Source organism: Rhinoderma darwinii, chromosome 2 (genome assembly GCF_050947455.1).
Source record: "Rhinoderma darwinii isolate aRhiDar2 chromosome 2, aRhiDar2.hap1, whole genome shotgun sequence".
NCBI lineage: Eukaryota > Metazoa > Chordata > Amphibia > Anura > Rhinodermatidae > Rhinoderma > Rhinoderma darwinii.
In genome coordinates, this window is record NC_134688.1 from 417,990,739 (window position 1) to 418,011,160 (window position 20,422).

Genomic DNA, 20,422 nt, shown 5'->3' on the forward strand with positions numbered 1-20,422 from the left:
GCCTGAGTTTTTTGTACGCTCTGGGACGCCTCTAGGTTCTTCTGAACCTGGGCCCAGACTGTGCACAGTTCCCGATGAATGACCTCTACCTCGGGATTGTTGGAACTACCAGGTGAAACGGAGGAGAACCGTGGATTAAACCCAAAATTACAGAAAAAGGGGGAGACCCCTGACGAGTTACTGACTCGGTTATTAAGGGAAAATTCAGCGAGGGGAATGAATGAGACCCAATCATATTGACAGTCAGAGATAAAACACCTTAAATATTGTTCTAGAGATTGATTAGTCCTCTCAGTTTGGCCATTGGTTTCAGGATGGAAGGCAGAGGAGAAGGACAGATCAATCTCCAACTTCTTACAGAAGGCTCTCCAAAACAAAGAAACAAATTGTACCCCTCTGTCCGAAACAATATTGACAGGGACCCCATGGAGACGCAGGATGTGTTTAACAAACAAGGTAGCTAACGTCTTGGCGTTGGGTAGTTTGAGGGGCACAAAGTGGCACATCTTACTGAAGCGGTCTACTACCACCGACTTGCCTTGGGATGGAGGCAAATCGGTGATAAAATCCATGGAGATATGGGTCCAAGGTCTCTGGGGAATGGGCAAAGAACGTAGTAAGCCCGCTGATCGGGACCTGGGAGTCTTGGACCTAGCACAAACCTCACAAGCGGCGACGTAGGCCTTAACGTCTTTAGGCAACCCAGGCCACCAATAGTTTCTGGCAATGAGGTGTTTGGTACCCAGGATGCCTGGATGACCAGATAGTGCGGAGTCATGATTTTCCCTAAGTACCCTTAGCCGGTATTGCAGGGAGACAAACAGCTTGTCCTCAGGAAGGTTCCCGGGAGCTGAACCTTGATCAGCCGCAATTTCAGAGACTAAATCAGAATCAATAGAAGAAATGATTATACCGGGAGGCAAAATACAAGCAGGATCTTCCTCCGAAGGAGGGCTGGCCATGAAGCTACGCGACAGTGCATCGGCCTTAATATTTTTAGACCCAGCCCTATAGGTAACCAAAAAGTGGAATCTGGTAAAAAATAACGCCCATCGAGCTTGTCTCGGGTTTAGCCTCCGGGCAGATTCTAAGAAAACCAGATTCTTGTGGTCGGTAAGGACCGTTACCTGGTGCCTAGCCCCCTCCAGGAAGTGGCGCCACTCTTCAAATGCCCATTTAATGGCTAAGAGTTCGCGGTTGCCAATATCATAGTTACTCTCAGTGGGCGAAAACTTCCTGGAGAAGTAGGCACAGGGGCGGAGATGGGTGAGGGACCTGGTACCCTGGGACAAGACAGCCCCCACTCCCACCTCAGATGCGTCAACTTCCACGATAAATGGCTCCATTTGGTTGGGCTGAATCAGGACTGGGGCCGAGATAAAGCACTTCTTAAGGACCTCAAAAGCCTGGACAGCCTCAGGAGGCCAGTGGAGGAGATCAGCACCTTTGCGAGTGAGGTCCGTAAGAGGCTTAGCGATGACCGAGAAGTTAGCAATAAATCTCCTGTAATAATTAGCGAACCCCAAAAAACACTAACACCTTCAGGGAGGCAGGTTGGACCCATTCCGCCACAGCCTGAACCTTGGCGGGGTCCATGCGGAATTCATGAGGAGTGAGGATTTGACCCAAAAATGGTATCTCCTGTACCCCAAACACACATTTTTCGGTTTTTGCAAACAGTTTGTTTTCCCGAAGGACCTGGAGCACCTTCCTGACATGCTCAATGTGGGAGGACCAGTCCTTGGAAAACACCAGTATGTCATCAAGGTACACTACAAGAAATATCCCCAGGTAATCTCTCAAAATCTCATTTATGAAATTCTGGAAGACCGCCGGAGCATTACACAACCCAAAGGCATGACGAGGTATTCGAAATGACCTTCGGGCGTGTTAAACGCAGTCTTCCACTCATCCCCCTCTTTGATGCGGATAAGGTTATACGCCCCACGTAGATCAAACTTAGAGAACCATTGGGCCCCCTAAACCTGATTAAAGAGATCAGGAATCAAAGGAAGGGGATACTGGTTCCTTACAGTGACCTTATTCAGGTTACGGTAGTCAATGCATAGCCTAAGACCACCATCCTTCTTCCCTACAAAGAAGAAGCCAGCACCTACCGGAGAAGTAGAGGGGCGAATGTAACCCTTGGCCAGGCATTCCTGGATATACTCTCTCATGGCTTCACGTTCGGGACAAGAAAGATTAAATATCCTACCCTTAGGAAGCTTAGCTCCTGGTACCAATTCGATAGCGCAATCGTATTCTCTATGAGGAGGTAACACTTCGGAGGCCTCCTTAGAGAAAACAATAGCGAAGTCCTGAACAAACTCAGGTAGCGTGTTCACCTCCTCAGGGGGAGAAATAGAATTAACAGAAAAACATGACGTCAAAAATTCATTACCCCATTTGGTAAGCTCCCCAGTATTCCAGTCAAACGTGTGATTATGCAACTGCAACCAGGGAAGGCCTAAAACCAAATTGGACGATAATCCTTGCATCAACAGTACAGAGCACTGCTCCAAATGCATGGAGCCAACAAGGAGTTCAAAAACAGGGGTATGCTGTGTAAAATAACCATTAGCAAGAGGAGTGGAGTCGATACCCACTACCGGGACAGGTTTAGGCAGATCAATTAAAGGCATAGCAAGAGACATAGCAAATTCCAGAGACATGATATTAGCAGAGGACCCTGAATCCACGAAGGCACTGCCGGTAGCAGACCTACCACCAAAAGAGACCTGAAAGGGAAGCAAGATCTTATTACGTTTCATATTTACGGGAAATACCTGTGTGCCCAAGTGACCTCCCCGATGATCACTTAGGCGCGGAAGTTCTCCGGCTGCATTCTTACGCTTAGGACAGTTGTTCACTTGATGCTTGTCATCCCCACAGTAGAAGCAGAGACCATTCTTCCTGCGGAAATCTCTACGTTGTTGGGGAGACACGAAGGCCCCGAGTTGCATAGGTACGTCTGAGTCTTCCGGGGAGGAACGAAGCAACGGGACCTCGGGAGGCATCATGGGGGAGTCGGAGGAGAAAACACATAAACGTTCACGTTGTCGTTCCCTGAGACGTCGGTCAAGTCGTACCGCTAAAGCCATAACCTGGTCTAGGGAGTCAGAAGAGGGATAGCTAACTAGCAGGTCTTTCAGGGCATTCGACAGCCCCAACCTAAACTGGCACCTTAAGGCAGGGTCATTCCACCGAGAAGCTACGCACCACTTCCTAAAGTCAGAGCAATACTCCTCAATAGGTCTCTTACCCTGACGTAAGGTCACTAGCTGACTCTCGGCAAAGGCAGTCCTGTCAGTCTCATCATAAATGAGTCCGAGAGCAGAAAAGAAACGATCAACGGAGGAAAGTTCAGGGGCGTCAGGAGCCAAGGAGAAGGCCCACTCTTGGGGCCCTTCCTGGAGCCGGGACATAATTATACCCACCCGCTGGTTCTCAGAACCTGAGGAATGAGGCTTTAAGCAAAATTAAAGCCTACAACTCTCCCGAAAGGAGAGAAAAGCCCTCCAGTCCCCTGAGAACCGGTCGGGCAACTTGAGGTGGGGTTCAAGAGGTGAGGTGAGGGAAACTACCAAGGTAGCATCAGGCTGGTTGACCCTCTGAGCCAAGTCCTGGACCTGTAGGGAGAGACCCTGCATTTGCTGAGCCAGGGTCTCAAGGGGGTCCATAGTGGTGTCAGGGACCAGGGTAGACTAGGTATGGGCTTGTGATTATGTAACGACGGGGGTAGGGAAACGAACAAGTGAGCCCTAATCTACCCGCCACTCTGTCCCTGCCTACTTGCAACGACCCGCCCTAGGCGACGGGGTACAACTGGGCGGCAGTCCCTACGCTCAGTAAGTGCACGAGACAAACATACAAGGGAATACAAAGCAAAGGGAAAGGGGCAGTTGCCCACGGCAACACCGTGAGCAACTAGAGTGGTGAACGAGCCAAGTCAAACCAGGAGAGCACGAGGTACAAAACGCAGAGCAGGAGAGTAGTCAGTAAGCCAGGGTCAGTATGGAGCAGGATCAAATAGATAGGAGCTGTAGCTGGGCCAGGAAACCACACGGAAAGAATCACAAGCAAGGAGGAACAGGAAAGGCAGGTATAAATAGACAGAGGGAGGGGGCTAGCTCCGTCTGGCCAGGCTGTGATAGGCTCTCCCACTCCTAAGCCTGCCATCCTGAGTGGTGGAAGATGGAGTCAATCTCAGAGACATAGATTCAGGTGTAGACTGATTACCTATGGGAGTTAACGCCGAAGCTGTGCCTGGCAGATCCTTTACATTCTGGTAAATTAAAGGCAAGTTGTTTTATTTTTGCTATATACATTTTATACTCCGTTGTAAATAAATGTATCAGTTTGTTACAATTTTATTAGTTCTTTTCACTTGCTGCTTAAAATGCTTGTTAATAATATTTATTTTCCTCTAAATAGTGCCTTGAAGCTTGAAGCAGATGTTTTTCAAAGTAGTTTTTCCTGTGCAAAACCAAAACTAGGTTTTCCTTTTTGTGTCACTTTTTTCCAGTATTCTATTCCATATTCTAAAGAAATAGTTAATAAATTCTGAAAGTAAAGACGCCAAAAAAGTGTCTTATCTACTGTGTGACATGTTTATTAACCATTTGCACCAGAATTCAGAGCAATTAGCACCATGCATGTCCATTTCTAAAAGTAGAGTGGATAGTGGGCACTGTTTACTGCATGGTCAAGATTTAGGGTATGTGCACACGAGAAGTGCCTTTTACGTCTGAAAAGACAGACTGTTTTCAGATAAAACAGCTGCCTCGTTTGAGACGTAAAAGCTCCTCCTCGCATTATGCGAGGCGTCTCTGACGCTGGTAAATCTTGAGCTGCTCTTCATTGACTTCAATGAAGAACGGCTCAAATTACGTTGCAAAGAAGTGTCATGCACTTCTTTGCCGAGGCAGTCATTTTACGCGTCGTCGTTTGACAGCTGTCAAACGACGACGCGTAAATGACAGGTTGTCTGCACAGTACGTCGTCAAACCCATTCAAATGAATGGACAGATGTTTGCCGACGTATTGTAGCCCTATTTTGAGACGTAAAACGAGGCATAATACGCCCCGTTCACGTCTGAAAATAGGTCGTGTGAACCCAGCCTAAGACACATTTATGGAATGTGACTTTTTAAAACAGTTGCATCTCTACTCCACACACCCTGGCGTAAGAAAAGTGGAGTAATCTTAGTCTGTCACCCTTAATCTGTCACCCTGACAGTGATATATGTTTTTTAAAGAGGGTACATGCAGTCATAAAATAGTCTCAACATATGTCTGTAAAGTAGTCTGGCTTTAACTTAGACATTCGCTAAAATTACTTATTTATCAAATCACTTTTGATAGATGAGGATCAAAGTGTTGTTGCTCTTTGAGAAACAAGGAGCTTTAGAGATCTGAGGTTTAGAGCTTCTGGTAAAATTTTTTAGGGTGAGGCACACTTAGGGCCTGTTCACATCAGCGTTGGCTTTCCGTTCCGGGGTTCCGTCGGAGGTTTCCGCAACGGAAAGTCAAACTGAAACTACAGCTTCCGTTTCAGTCACCATTGATATCAATGGTGACGGAAACATTGCTAATGGTTTCCGTTCATCACCATTCCGGCAGGTTTCCGTTTTTGTGATGGAATCAATAGCGCAGTCGACTCCGCTATTGATTCCGTCGGATGGTGACTGTAACGGAAGCTGTGGTTTCAGTTTGACTTTCCGTTGCGGGGTTTACCCATGGAAACCTCCGACGGAACCCTGGAACGGAAAGCCGACGCTGATGTGAACAGGCCCTTAGCGTAAACACAGCAGAATTTCCGTCTGGATTATTTGTGCGGAAATTCCGCAGCTATTACAGTAGCAGTAAAGTGGTTGAGACATCAACAAATCTCATCCACATGCAGCAGGAAGAAAAAAAACGTCTCACAAGAGACGTGTGAAGAATTGACTTGCTGTATGGATTTTTAATTCGCAGCATGTCAATTCATGTTGCAAAAATGCTGTGGAATTTCCACACAGATAATCTGGTCTTAAATTCGGCAGTGTTTATGTGTGGCCTTAGGCCGAGTTCCCACGTAGTGTAAATGCTGCGGAATTTCTGCAACGGAATTCGGTGTGGAAATTCCACAGCATTTACAGTAGCAGCAAAATGGATGACATTTAGAAAATGTCATGCCCACGCTGTGGAAATAAATGCAGAAAAAAATGTACATAAATTGACCTGCGGTGCGGAATTTAAATACGCTACTTGTAAATTTATGCTGCGTTTTCGTTGCTTTTCTGTTTCAGGGTTTCCCCATTGAATGCAATGGGGATACAAAACCCACAACAGAAAGCCATGTGTTGCGACTTTTGCGGTGCCACTATCTATTAAATTAATTCAATAAACATTTTTGGGAGATGCTGTGCCCCCTCCGTGGCAAGCGAGTGAAAACTATATATCACCAGGTGACCAGGTGAGGGAGGCTAAAAATAGGTGACTCCCGGTAAAACTGGGAGAGTTGACTTGTCTGTACCAACCAAATAATGACACTACATGATTTCTTCAACTCAGTATAAATTGACTGAACGAATCTGTATTTTTGCCCGTATTTAAAGCAATATTTTAATACAGTGATGTAAATTAAAGCAATTTTGTTGCAGTCTAAGGCTAAATTCACATGAAAGTGTCCATTTTGCATGTGTAAAAAAAGACAGCGTTTTTTTTGTGTCGCAGTTCCGTGTGGCATCCGTGTATTGTGCGCGTCTGCGCTTTTTACGCGTGTATGTCATCCGTATGCGCTTTTTATGTCTGAAAAAAAACTGGAGGAGATTGTTTTTTTCATAATTTCTTTAGCAACTGGCGCGTGAATCACGGACAACATACGGATTATGCCCGTGTGCTGTCCGTTGTTTTCATGCACCCATTGACTTAAAGCGTGGCGTACAAAAACGCACAAAAATAGGACCTGCGGTAAGTTTCACGCAGCGGACACACGTTGCGTGAAAAAGAACGCATGTCTGAATAGCCCCATTGAATTACATTGGTCCGTGTGACAGCCGTTGTTTTAACGTCCGTAACACAGATGTAAAATACGCTTGTGTGAATCAGGCCTTATAGAGATCTCCTGTAATGGCTTCTTATGTGTACATTTTAGTAAGGTTTGTTTGCACCTAGGAAGCTATATTACCATGTTCTCTTTATAGTGTTTATCAACAGGGCTAGAACTCTCAGCAGAGATGTACAGCAACAGAGTCTTCTATATGTAAAATATGAGCTATACGACACCATTGAAGCTTTCCAGGAGAAAACAGCCCCGTCATTTCAGCTGTAACGGCATGTGCAGGCACTTGAACGCCGCGTCCATTACGGACGTAACTGGAGCTGGTTTTCCATGGAGTCCATGGAAAACGGCTCCATTTACGTCTGAAGAAGTGACATGACACTTCTTTGGCGCGGCCGTCTATTTACGCGCCGTCTTTTGACAGCGACGTGTAAATATACGCATCGTGTGAACAGACAAACGTCAGCCCATTGCTTTCAATGGGCAGATGTTTATCAACGCTTTCAAGCCGTAATTTCGGACGTAATTCGGGGGTTAAAACGCCCGAATTACGTCCGTAAATAGGCCGTGTGAACATACCCTTAGACTAGCTATGGAGCATGAACATCCTCTTTAGGAACCCAGGTTCTCTCCCCCGGATCATATCCCTTCCTGTCAATAAGATATTAAAATTTTCCATGCGCTTTTACACTCCAAAATTTTTACTGGTGCACAGAAATTTGCAATGGGGATTGTCACGGCATACTAATGGTAGGCCCTAAAAGGCATTTAGAAAAAAAGAAAACTGTCCTTTGTCTGTGTCTGACTCACTCTCTCTATGCTCCCTCCTCCTGCTCCCCCTCCCATAGACGTGCATGCAGTGTATGTTGCTGACTCACTCTCTCTTTCTGCTCCCTCCTCGCCCCTCCTCGCCAAAGACTTGTATGGAGTGGCAGTGAAGTGACACCCCCCCCCCACATTCTGCAGCCCATCAATTCTGCTCGGTAACCAGGGTCGAACATTGCTTGACAACAGGGGGTGAACAGCAGATTACAGGAAGGGAGACACCTAGTGGCAGTAACTTCACACATAATTTGCATGGATACAACTACAAATTTTAACAGTAAGTAAATTAATTAGATTAGCATAAGTTGTTTGAAAAGTTAGTGTCCTTTTAAAGAATTATTTACACGAGCCCGATTTGGGTCAGCAAAAAAAGGAATGTTTTTCATTCATATAAATGTCTTTTATGCGTCTGTGTGATTTCCGTGTGTGGTCCGCTTTTCTCCTCTTCAATAACTTCCTGGTTTTGCATCTCTTTAGCAACTGATCCGTGAAAAATTATCAACACCCGGATATTGTCCGTGCGCTGTCCATTTTTTTTTTTACAAAACCATAGACTTTAATGGGCCAATCTGGTCTGCAAAAACGAACCAGAATAGGGCATGCTATGAGTTTCTTGCAATGGACACACGCTCCGTGAAAAGAAATGGATGTGTAAATAGCCCCTATTGAACTGAATGAGTTAGAGTGCTATCCATTATAACGGACAGGACTCTTAACGAGAAATATGTCAATAAGGCCTAAGTATAGTGAAGACATGGTAAAATGTGTGTGAAGAAAAATGTTGGATTTGATATGAAATAAGATCATGATAATCTAGTAAAATGGATCTATTCACATCTTTTGTGCACCGTTACATTTTGTCATCTCTATCACAGTTCAGTATTGTATTGTTGAATAAGAAAGAGATGAGTGAAATAGTCATAGCTTTTCAACAAACTAGATACAAATAACCTATTTGTAGTTTTAAATAGACTGTGCTGTACAATTCTGGGCATGGCTTTGTTTCTTACCATGCATCATGTCTATGAGGGCCAGTCTCATTTGTAATCATGTTGTAGCTGATACATTAGAAGAGGTAAAATAAGGTTGTAATGCGTGATATGAACATGTCAGGGATAAAATACCATCAAAGGCATGACTATTTGAAAAGCTCAGGGGAAACATAAACTCATTATATGTGAATACCAATACATTATTCATGGCAGCTTGTAAGGCTGTAGGTATTGCAGCTCTTGGTAGCTCTGTATGCTCGAAGGCTCCACTGAGCTTACTGCACCCGTACACAGTGCCGCCTGCAGCTTGCCATCAGAGGGGAGAGGAATCATCGCCATATGTTATGCATCTGATCTCCACAATCACTCAAGGACTGCTGTAATCTTCTTAAGAAAAGATGAGCTTGCAGTTAAAAGGATTTTGAAAATGGCCCCAAAATAAACCTTTGTCAAAATCTTCTAATAAACAACATGCTCTCGAACTCTAAAAGAGTTAGGAAACAATTTGTGGGCCGGCAGTAGTTTAGACTCTGGGAAATAGGGAAGCAAATGACTAAATATGATATATATAATAACCTTTATGAAAATATTAAAGTAAAAACGCTAATAGATTGGGGAATTAAACATTAAGGGCTTATTCACACAAATGTGGAGAAACTTGGAAATGATAAACAGACGTATTTGACATCGGAGTTACACCCGTGCGGGTCCCGTTTTCACGGATCCCCTAGACTTCAGTCTATCGAGGGATCCGTGAAAACGTAAGAAAATAGGACATGTTCTATTTTTCAACGGACCCTTCACACGGTCCGTTTAAACGGCTATGTGAACGACCGCACTTAAATACATGCAACCATGTAACGGCCGTTGTTTTAACGGTCGTTACATGGACGTATTCACCTTATATGTGAATAAGCACTAAGTCACTCCATTCATATAGAATAATGCACCCCACAAGATAGGTAATCCCAAGGAGCTAGGGGTCTTATATTGTCCTCTATATCCATTTTTTAAAATCTAATACTGCTACCACAAATCTGATAGAGGAGGCAAAGTGAAAATCCTTTATTTCAACATTGAATGAGGGGGATGGACATGAGATCCTAAATCAGGGATAGGCAACGTTTTCTGTATGTTGTGCCAATAAAAAAAAAAATCAACGATTAAGTGCTCAGTGTGACATGCAAAAATGAAAGTCATAGAAGACAAACTGTTACCACGTATACCAGGTAATTAAATTTACATTTCAGTGTGAGCCTTGTCCCTGACTTTCTTTGCAAAGATGATCCATCTGTGGTGCACGCGAGGTTATTGAACACCAGCCGGGTGGTGCACATAGGAGAGACAGTAGCTACCGAATACCAGCTAGGGGACACTGCACAAAGTATAGAACTCGACTACTTGTTTTGGGAGTGCCCAATTATCTTTGATTTTTGGTCATAAGTGTTGGAATTTATTGAGTCTCAAATCTGACTTCCCCGTATATTGGATCCCAAGGACGGCTTACTGAAGATCTTATTAATAATGAAAAAACACTTGAGAACAGGGAGTCTTTACGCCATAGTCATAGAAAAATATCCATCTTTATTCTTTATTACATACAATAATATACAATATATAAAAAAACTCAACAAGATTCTAAAAAATTAAGGTCTATTTGTGGATCAGTCACAAACAACCATAACAAAAAATGTGTAAGGTAACACTCTTTATCAGTACAATTTTCACTGTTATTCAACCCAGGATAGTTTTGACAACCACAGTATATGTAAGATAGTAATGAGTAACAAACCATCATATACTGAAACCATCAAGCCTCATGATGTTAAGTACATATTCAATCTTTTTTAGTCCTCTGCATAATCACGGACATAGATCAAGAGAAAAGGCAGTAACCTGAGGTAATAAAAAATTATGTCCACCTGGTAACACCAAGGTAACCAGTAAAGTCAGTCTTACCCATGAAGTTTGGGAATGAGAGTGGTCCACACGGTAGTTTAGGTGCCTATACTACCGTGTGGACCACTCTCATTCCCAAACTTCATGGGTAAGACTGACTTTACTGGTTACCTTGGTGTTACCAGGTGGACATAATTTTTTATTACCTCAGGTTACTGCCTTTTCTCTTGATCTATGTCCGTGATTATGCAGAGGACTAAAAAAGATTGAATATGTACTTAACATCATAAGGTTTGATGGTTTCAGTATATGATGGTTTGTTACTCATTACTATCTTACATATACTGTGGTTGTCAAAACTATCCTGGGTTGAATAACAGTGAAAATTGTACTGATAAAGAGTGTTACCTTACCCATTTTTTGTTATGGTTGTTTGTGACTGATCCACAAATAGACCTTAATTTTTTAGAATCTTGTTGAGTTTTTTTATATATTGTATATTATTGTATGTAATAAAGAATAAAGATATTTTTCTATGACTATGGCGTAAAGACTCCCTGTTCTCAAGTGTTTTTTCATGATTAAATGGAGTTTGCTGTTTTGTAAAATCATTCTGGAGGTGTTGTAATACAACTGTTTTGGCGACACCTAACCAACTACTATACCTGAGAGACATTTTTGTTGTTAATCTTATTAATAATGTAGCTTGTAGCTACCAGATCCCTTATGATGCTCTAATTGTTCTATGCAAAAAAAAGTTATCATTCTGAACTGGAAGCACCCTAAAGTCCCTACATTGCAAGCGTGGATTGCACTAATTAAATCTAATCTCCTTCTTCTGAAGCCCGTGGATGCCCGGATAAATGTATGAAAATCTGGCAGCCCTGGATAGCTAATCTTCATACTTGCTAATTGTATTAGCATTTATGAGAAGTCTCCTGTGATTTGCCTTCTCCTCCACTAGCCACCTTTTGTACATTGCATTTCGCTAAGCAATATTATTTTTCTTCTGTAAACCAATGGAAAGCTGTTTGTTACATGTTTATGTTTGTTTTATGTTGTACACCGAAAATATATATTTATGCATCCACTATACTTTTCTTTTTTGTAGTACCTCGGTCATTATTCTCACGTTCTCAATAAAATTTACATTAAAAAAAAAAAAGGACCTCGGCTACTGAATACCAGCTTTGGGGGGTGCACATATTAGTGACCATGGCTACTGAACACCAGCTGGGGGGTGCACATAGGTGACACTGTGGCTAGCTTGGGGGCGCTGCACACAGAGCAACTACTGAAGACCAGCATGGGGTGTGCACATAGGAGAGACCGCGGCTACTGAACACCAGGAAAGAGAGAGCGGTGCTGCATTGTGTGCTTATGTGTTCACCAGCGACAAACACAATGAGGCACTTCTCTCTCTCTCTGGTGACCAGCGCCGCCAAGTGCATAATAAAGTTCCGCTCACTCTCTCTCTCTGTTTTCACCACCGCCAAGCATACAACGGCACTAGACACCTGGAGAAGGAAATGTGCCAGCAAACCATGCCCCATGTGCCGGCTGTGGCATCATTACCACGGGTTGCTGACCCCTGTCCTAGAGGAGCTCCTGGCATTCATCAAACAGCTCTGAGTTCTGAAATTACGTTCATGCAGTCAGGAGACAATCTGACAGTCAGTAACGTCTCTGTAGAGTGAGAGGAATGGAAGGGGAAGGCTTGTCATTGGTTGCCAGGGAGCTGACAAAGGAAGGGAGGAGAAGAAACCTTACATACAGAAACAGACTTGCAGGCTTTCTGTGACTTGGAGGCCAATACATTAATCCAGGGAGAGCTAATATGGCTGACAGGAAATATCTTTATGTGGCAGAAAGTGAGGTAGGTAAAGTCCAGAGCAGAAACAGCTGAGCTTACAAAAGAAAGCCTGCACAGAGTCCCTGCACATAGGCCCTGCACTGAATGCTTCAGGAACACAGTCGTTTTTATATTAGGCTGAAGGAATGCTCTAAATGGCCTGCCTTGATGTAGGTACAGTCGGTATAGATTGTTATTGCCACTTTATTACTAATCTTAAGCTTGACCCAAAAGATAAAAGCTTCATAATGTAACAAATATTGATCCTAATTATGTTATTTTTACAAAATGACAGTATACATAGAGGATAAATGTGATCTTCATCGTATTATACTTTTAAAATAATTTTGCTGACTTTTGTTTTACCCAAAAGTGACTTCGACAAGCTTACCTCTAAGTTATAATGCTGCCTACAAAAATACAATTGCTCATATAAATAGCGAAAAACTTTTTCTGGAAGTACATCCTTTCAAAGAGACGTATCTTATTTCAAAGCATTTTTCATCTTCAGTGATATCAGCATTTTATTATGTCTTGTTTGAAGAAGCTTTTTGTGTACATTTATCCTGTATTTTTATATTATGTTTGTATTTTACTTAAAGGGGGAAACAGCTCCAGTAAAAAGCTTTCCAACTCTTTATGATACCACTTACTGTGCACTTCTGGCATTTTGTCTAAAAGAAAGTAATCTTCTTTATATTTACGTACAGTATGACAGACAAAAAATGGCTAGAAACATTTTTTGATTGGCGACCTTTAAAAACTGTCCATTTCACATAATAGGATTTGCACTTATATGTATTGCTGGCTGGTGCTGAACTTTCATGCACTTAGAAATAACAATAGAGTAGAAATAACAATAGGGGTAAAGCAATGTTAAAAATAACTATTTAGATGTATTTGTAGCAATTCAAACGACAGGAAATTAACAACTAAGCTCAGAAATACTTCACACACTACTCATAGAGGTGACATAATTAATATAATGATGGCTATTAGGAGGTATTCCAGAAGTCCCCCATAGAATGTATCCACAACACTTACTGAGAATAATCAAATTTTATTTTTTAAAACATATGTTAGTTTGACATTTTTTTTTAGAATTCATTTTATATTATTTTTTTAAAAGATCATAAAAAAGGAAACACTTCAAAAATTACTTTGGAACAGCTTGGAAAAACGGCAGCAAACGTGTCACATCTGAATTCAGATGGTTTATCAGATAATGTAAGTTAGCTAACCAATAATTATTTCCCTTTACCAAGTGCACCAAGAAACAGGTTTAAGATATAACCACCTTGATTTTACACTTGTTTAGAACAGAGATATGCCACCTACGACTCTCAGCTAGAGAGTCACAGGTGGGAGACCACTAGTTTTGGACAAATATTCTAACCACATCAAAGTCTAATATTAATGGCACATATTCCACATTCAAATCATTCTAAATCAAGTCTCATAATCTTGAGCATACAGATATTTTTTGTAGATAGTGTTGAAAAAAAAGATCCCACTTAAGCCAGAGTCACACACACAGTTTTTATGCAGTTTTTGGCTGTTTTTTTTGAGTCAAACACAGAAGTGAACACAAAAGAAAGGAGATTCATCAGTCTTTACTTTATAACTTTCCTTCCTTTTGGGATCCACTTCTGTATTTGGCTCAAAAAACAGAGGCAAATACTGGCACAAAAACGACACCAAAAGTGTGTGATCCTGGCCTTAAAGGTGTTGTCCACTACTGTATATCATTGGTGCGGATCCGACACCCGGACCCCGCACCGCTACGCCGCTCCAGCTATCTCCGGGCACCAGATGTTACGGCACATAATGTTATGTATGGAGCAGGAAGAAGTTGACTCCGTACATAGTATGAGGGTATGTTCACACGGCTTATTTACGGACGTAATTCGGGCATTTTACACCTCGATTTACGTCCGAAAATACGGCTCGATAGCGTTGGCAAACATCTGCCCATTCATTAGAATGGGTCTTACGATGTTCTGTGCACACGGTCATTTTTTTAACGCGCCTCTGTCAAAAGGCAGCGCGTAAAAAAGATGCCCGCGTCAAAGAAGTGCCTGTCACTTCTTCAGACGTAATTGGAGCCGTTTTCCATTGACTCGATGGAAAAGCAGCTCCAATTACGTCCGTAATGGACGCAGCGAAATAGCGCCTCAACATGCCATTACGGCTGAAATTACGGAGCTGTTTCCTCCTGAAAACAGCCCCGCAATTTCAGCCGTTACGGACGCTGCCGTGTGAACATACCCTAACAGCCGTGCTGCCGAACTGCAGCTCTGCTCCTCTTCACTTGAATAGGAGCAAAGCTGCAGTAAGGCAGCTGGGACGCTATTCAGTGGCCGGAGCCTACTGCTTCTGGCATGTACGTCCGGTGCCTGGAGGCAGCCGGAGCGGCTTAACGGTGTGGGGTCCGGGTGTCAGACCCCCACAGGTCATGTACTGATGACCTATCCGGTGGATAGGTTATCAGTTGTCCAGTAGTGGACAACACCTTTAAGGTGCTCTGTTTCTGTTATGCAACGAAGTTTAGTCAAGATCACCGAAAACAGGCACTTGCTGTTACCTGTCCTTAATAAGGCACACCATGTGATGTCTATTCTGCTAATAAGATGGAGCCTGATCATCAAGTTTTGTTCTCTCAGAGTATATTCACACAGAGTAGTCATATTGGGGATTAGGGCGATTTGGTGGCACCGTGTAAATAGATAATTGCTTCTGATGTTTTTTATGTTTTCGTATAAGTTTACTGTGCACTGATTGAAGTCCTAACTCTGCCTATTCTTCGCTATGATTACTTAAAGGGTTTGTCTGAAAACAGACAACACAACTTTTCTCAGAGTTTCTTATTTGCTTGTAAAAAAAAAATGTCTCTACTGTGTTCACAGAGGAAAATAAAATGTCAGGGGAAATGCAAAGGAATAAGGAAAATTCTCCATTAAATGTCACCTGTCTAAGCCAAAAAGAAGTGCATAGCATCCGTAAGAAGATTAAAATAGACAAATCACCGGATCCTGATGACTTAAACCCCCCGTGTTCCAAAGGAAATAAGTCCAGCAATAGACATACAATTATTTCTAATATTTCAGAATCATATAGGGAAAATGACTATTACAAAGGGGGCATCCTCTACGGCTATAAAAACATAGAGGGGATTCTTTACTGTAAGAGTAGTGAGACTATGGAACTCTCTGCTAAAGGAAGTTGTCATTGTCAATTAACTAAAAAAGTTCAAAAGATGCCTGGATGCATTTCTTGAGTGTAACAATGTTATGGTTACTAAATTACTGGAGATGGGTCATTGATCCAGGGATTTATTCTGATTGCCGTATTGAGTCGGGAAGGATTATTACCTAAAATGAGGAAAATCTTCTTTTTCCTTATGGGAGTGTTGCCTTCCACTGGATTAACATTGCAGAATATTAGGCTGAACTAGACGGACTAATGTATTTTTTCGGCCTTACAAACTTTGTTACTATGTTACATGTTACTATAGAGAAGCATATTGGAATAGTGCATTAAAAACATGCCATACCTAGAGCATGCTGAATTTAAAAAAAATACTGCTCGCCCATAAATGTTTTAGCTTTTCTTTGGAATCTTGCTATGAGTTGTCTATTTTACATCCGTATTTGTTCTGTATTTTATTAAATTATTTTGTAATGTTGCTAAAAATACGGATGTAAAAAATATGCACATGTGAATTATGCAAAAACAGAACGTGCAGTTTTAAATTCAACCTATTGAATTCTAGGCGCTAAAAACTGTATCAATACGAATCCATTGGAACATGTTGCCAATTGAAAGAAATGGCATGCGCATAAAAAAACACGCTTATAAAAAAAAATGGAAATGTGAGAAAACCATGGCAATTTATTGGCACTGTTTTTTTCAATGACATAAAAAAATGGAATTAATATGCATTCTATGTATACCGAAAAGTCAATGAGCCTTTAACCTCTTGGCGCCGCAGGCATTTTACATTTTTCAAATTGTCTTTATTATCTTTTTTATTTTTCTGTCGACATAGCCGTGTGAGAGCTTGTTTTTTCAGGATGAGTTGTAGTTTTTGATGCCACTATTTAATGTACCATATAATGTACTGGCAAAATGAAAAAAAATCTTTGTGGGGTAGAATGGGAAAAAACCTTAGATTCCTACATTGTTTTTAGGGTTTTATTTTTAACGTTGTTCACCGTGCGGTAAAAACAACATGTTAACTTATTCTGTCGGTCGATACGATTATGGTGATAACACATTTACACAGTTCTTTTTATGTTTTGCCACTTTTACAAAGAAAAAACTATTAGTAAAAAAAAAATAGTTTTGAGTTGCCATATTCTAAGAGCCATAACTTTATTTTTCCATCAATTGAGCAATGTGAGGGATTGTTTTTTGCAAAGCAAGCTATAGTTTTTATAGGTACTATTATACATACATGCGACAATTTGATAATTTTTTATTACATTTTTTTTAAGCTAAATTTACCAAAAAACAATTTTGTCTTTTTTTTTCTTTTACGCCGTTCACCATGAAGGTTAAATAACATTATATTAGAATAGTTTGGACATTTATGAACAGGGTGATATCAATTATTATGTTGTTATTTTTATTTTTTTACATTACTTTGGGGAAAAAATAGGATGAGTATTTTTTACTTTAATATATTTTTTGTGTATTAAAAAAAATCCTTTATTTAACTGTTTTTTACAGTTTTCTTTAGTCATTTGATCGCTGGTACAATACACTGTAATACCTACGTTTAGAATTATATTGTGCTACTTACCGGTCCCTATTAAGCCCTGCCTCCTCCAGGCTTTAATTGGAGCAGAAAAACGGCAGAAGTGGGGGTCTTCACACGGGAACCGATGGGCTGACATATGGGGACCCCCCTCTTTCTAATGGCTTAGATGCCTTAGTCGCTATTGACGATGGCAGCTAAGTGCTTAAATGGCCCAGGATCAGAGTTATATTAGATCAAGGCCGTTGCAGTGATATGTTGACTGTAACAGCCCCTGAGCCTGCTTCATACTCCCCTTGGCGGCAGGGACGTACAGTTGTGTCACATGTAGCCAAGGGGCTAATCATTTAATAGGCAAAAGGATATACTGCTTCCTTTAGCAAGGTGACCACTATTAAAACTTAAGCACAGAACTAGATGTCACCTTGCTTGCTCACATGGGCTACAGGCTACAGCTATTGTAAGTGTATATTTTTATAAGAAAATAATAATCAATCATCATCATCATAAATAAAATACAGTTTTCAGGTAAATGGGTAAATGAGGTGGAGTAAAAAGGTCTGGAGAGTCTCAATAAACTAGATCTTCCAGCTATGTCCTTAGGCAGCATTCAAAAATGTAACATTAAATTGGAATCTACAGTGTTTCTGTGAGGCCAAACTTTCTGTTATGTTGGTTTCAGACATGTACATTACATAGCTTATGCTAGTCTGTATTAACAATAAATACATTTTAAAAAAAATCACAGATTCTTTCAAACGTGACAAGAAATAGAGAACTTAGAGCTGTACTATTTTTATTATAAAAACGACGGACAACACGACAGACCCTAGCCAATCTCCAGACCTTAATCCCATTGAAAACTTATGGAGGGAGCTGAAGATCCGAGCTGCCAAGCGACAGCCTCAAAATCTTAATGATTTTACAGATGATCTGCAAAGAGGAGTGGGCCAAAATTCCATCTAACATGCGTGCAAACCTCATCATCAACTACAAAAGACGTCTGACTGCTGTGCTTGCCAACAAGGGTTTTGCCACCAAGTATTAAGTCTTGTTTGCCAAAGGGATCAAATACTTATTTCTCTGTGCACAATGCAAATAAATATATATAATTTTGACTATGTGATTTTCTGCTTTTTTTTAAATATAATCTATCTCTCACTGGTAAAATTAACCTAGCCTAAAAATTCTAGTTTGTTCATGACTTTGACAGTGGGAAAACTTACAAAATCAGCTAGGGATCAAATACTTATTTCCTTCACTGTAAGTCAATAGGCTGGTCCGGTGGCAGTGGTATCCGTTATAAAAGGAAACAGGATGTCGATGTAAACAGAGCATTAATAAAATCAGAATTCAACTATTTCTTATTTTGTAAGTAACAAAGGTGAAGGAACAGGGATTTAATATACTCACTGTGACGTCACACCAGAATTCAGCCACCTCTCCAATCCTCATTGAAGTGAGCAGCATCTCCCAAACCTCCAGCTTGAACATGTTACCAATAATGATTTCCATTGGAACTCCAACTTTCTTGCTGTCATCAATAACCGTTCTATCACTATCACATTTTAATGTCCGAAAATGAAAAGTCACCTAATAAAACAAGAGGACAACTTTGTTAATATAGACTGATTCTATACACAGTAGAGTAGTAGTAAAAGACAAAGCCTTACATGTCTACTCCATTCTGCATCTGTTTAGTGTAAAGCAGTATTGTCAGCCTCTTGACAAATAAGTAATTTGTAATATGGGTTGAATAAGTGGATTAATAGTCATTTAACCCCTTTACGATGAAGGACGTGTATATCCTTCCTATGCAGGTTCTAGTTCCTGCACAGCGACGGATATATCCGTCCTCTGATCGCGTGGGTACTGCCAGTGTATCCACGCAATCAGCAGCAGGAGCCCAGCTGTTATACACAGCCTGGCCCCTGTCCCAACTGCCGGAATCGATGTGCTCTCCGATTCCGGCAGTTTAACCCATTACATTCCACTGTCAAAAGCGACAGCGGCATCTAATGTGCTTGACAGAGGGAGGGAGCTTTCCATGGCAGTCGGGGGCCTAACAAACGCCCCTAGGTCTGCCTTTAGCAATTGCCTATTAGGCCATGCCAGAGGTATGGCCTAATATATTGCCTGTTAGATTTACACTGACAGGCAATTGTTGCTTTGGTATACTTTGGTATACTAAGTATACCAAAGCATTATATCTGCGATCCAAACCACTTTTTTTCCCCCAAAAAGTGTTTCATTTAGTAAAAGTGTCAAAACAAATAACACATACCCATATAAGGTACAAGGTATCGCCGCGATCATAACAACTCGAACAATAAAATTAACAAATTAATTAAACTGCCGGATGAACGGCATCCAAAAAAAACGCTAAAACACAATGGCAAACTTCTTTTTTTTCCTCACATTCCTCCCATAAAAAATAAAATAAAAGTTAATCAATAAGTCCCATGTACCCAAAAATAGTACTAACTAAAACTAACACATACAGCTACATTGACGGAAAAATAAAAAAAAGTTACGGCTCTTGGACTGCGGCGATGCAAAAATAAGTAAATTTTTTCTAAAAGGGTTTTTATTGTGCAAACGTAGGAAAACATATAAAACTTTTATATTATTGGTATCCCCGTAATCGTGCCGACCCATAGAATAAAGGTAACATGTTATTTACACTGCATATTAAACGGCGTAAACTTATAACGTGAAAATCAATGCTGCGATAGCTGTTTATTTTCAATTATCTCTTAAAATAAAGTTAATTAAAGTTAATCGATCTATTATATGCATCCAAAAATGGTGCAATTGAAAAATACAACTCATCCCGCAAGAAACAAGCCCTTATTGCCCTCCGCCAAATAATAATATTTACATGTACTCCATATGGTCATGAATGTTCCTGTTCTCTTAGCCCTTATTCACACGACAGGTTTTCCCAGCCGGGGGAAAGCCGTTCATAAAACGGCCGTCACATGGAAACAGTAAGAACAAGAGACCCCTAATGGGGCTATTCACATGACCGATTTTTTGACGGGCCGATA

The 20,422-nt window shown here is 41.2% G+C and overlaps 1 protein-coding gene across 2 annotated transcripts in view; it reads right to left on the bottom strand.

The window, feature by feature from the left end:
* Positions 1 to 18,946, bottom strand: part of AIPL1 (AIP like 1 HSP90 co-chaperone) — a 65,060-nt gene extending 46,114 nt beyond the window's left edge. Inside the window, exon 1 of one of the 2 annotated variants that reach the window (XM_075854244.1) lies at positions 18,786 to 18,946. In XM_075854244.1, coding sequence (XP_075710359.1) covers positions 18,786 to 18,887 — 102 coding nt within the window. In that variant the 5' untranslated portion in view covers positions 18,888 to 18,946. Of the gene's footprint in view, positions 1 to 7,923; positions 8,007 to 18,785 lie in introns of those variants that run through there. The other variant, XM_075854243.1, reaches the window with a different exon arrangement.
* Between the last annotated feature and the right edge of the window lie 1,476 nt (positions 18,947 to 20,422).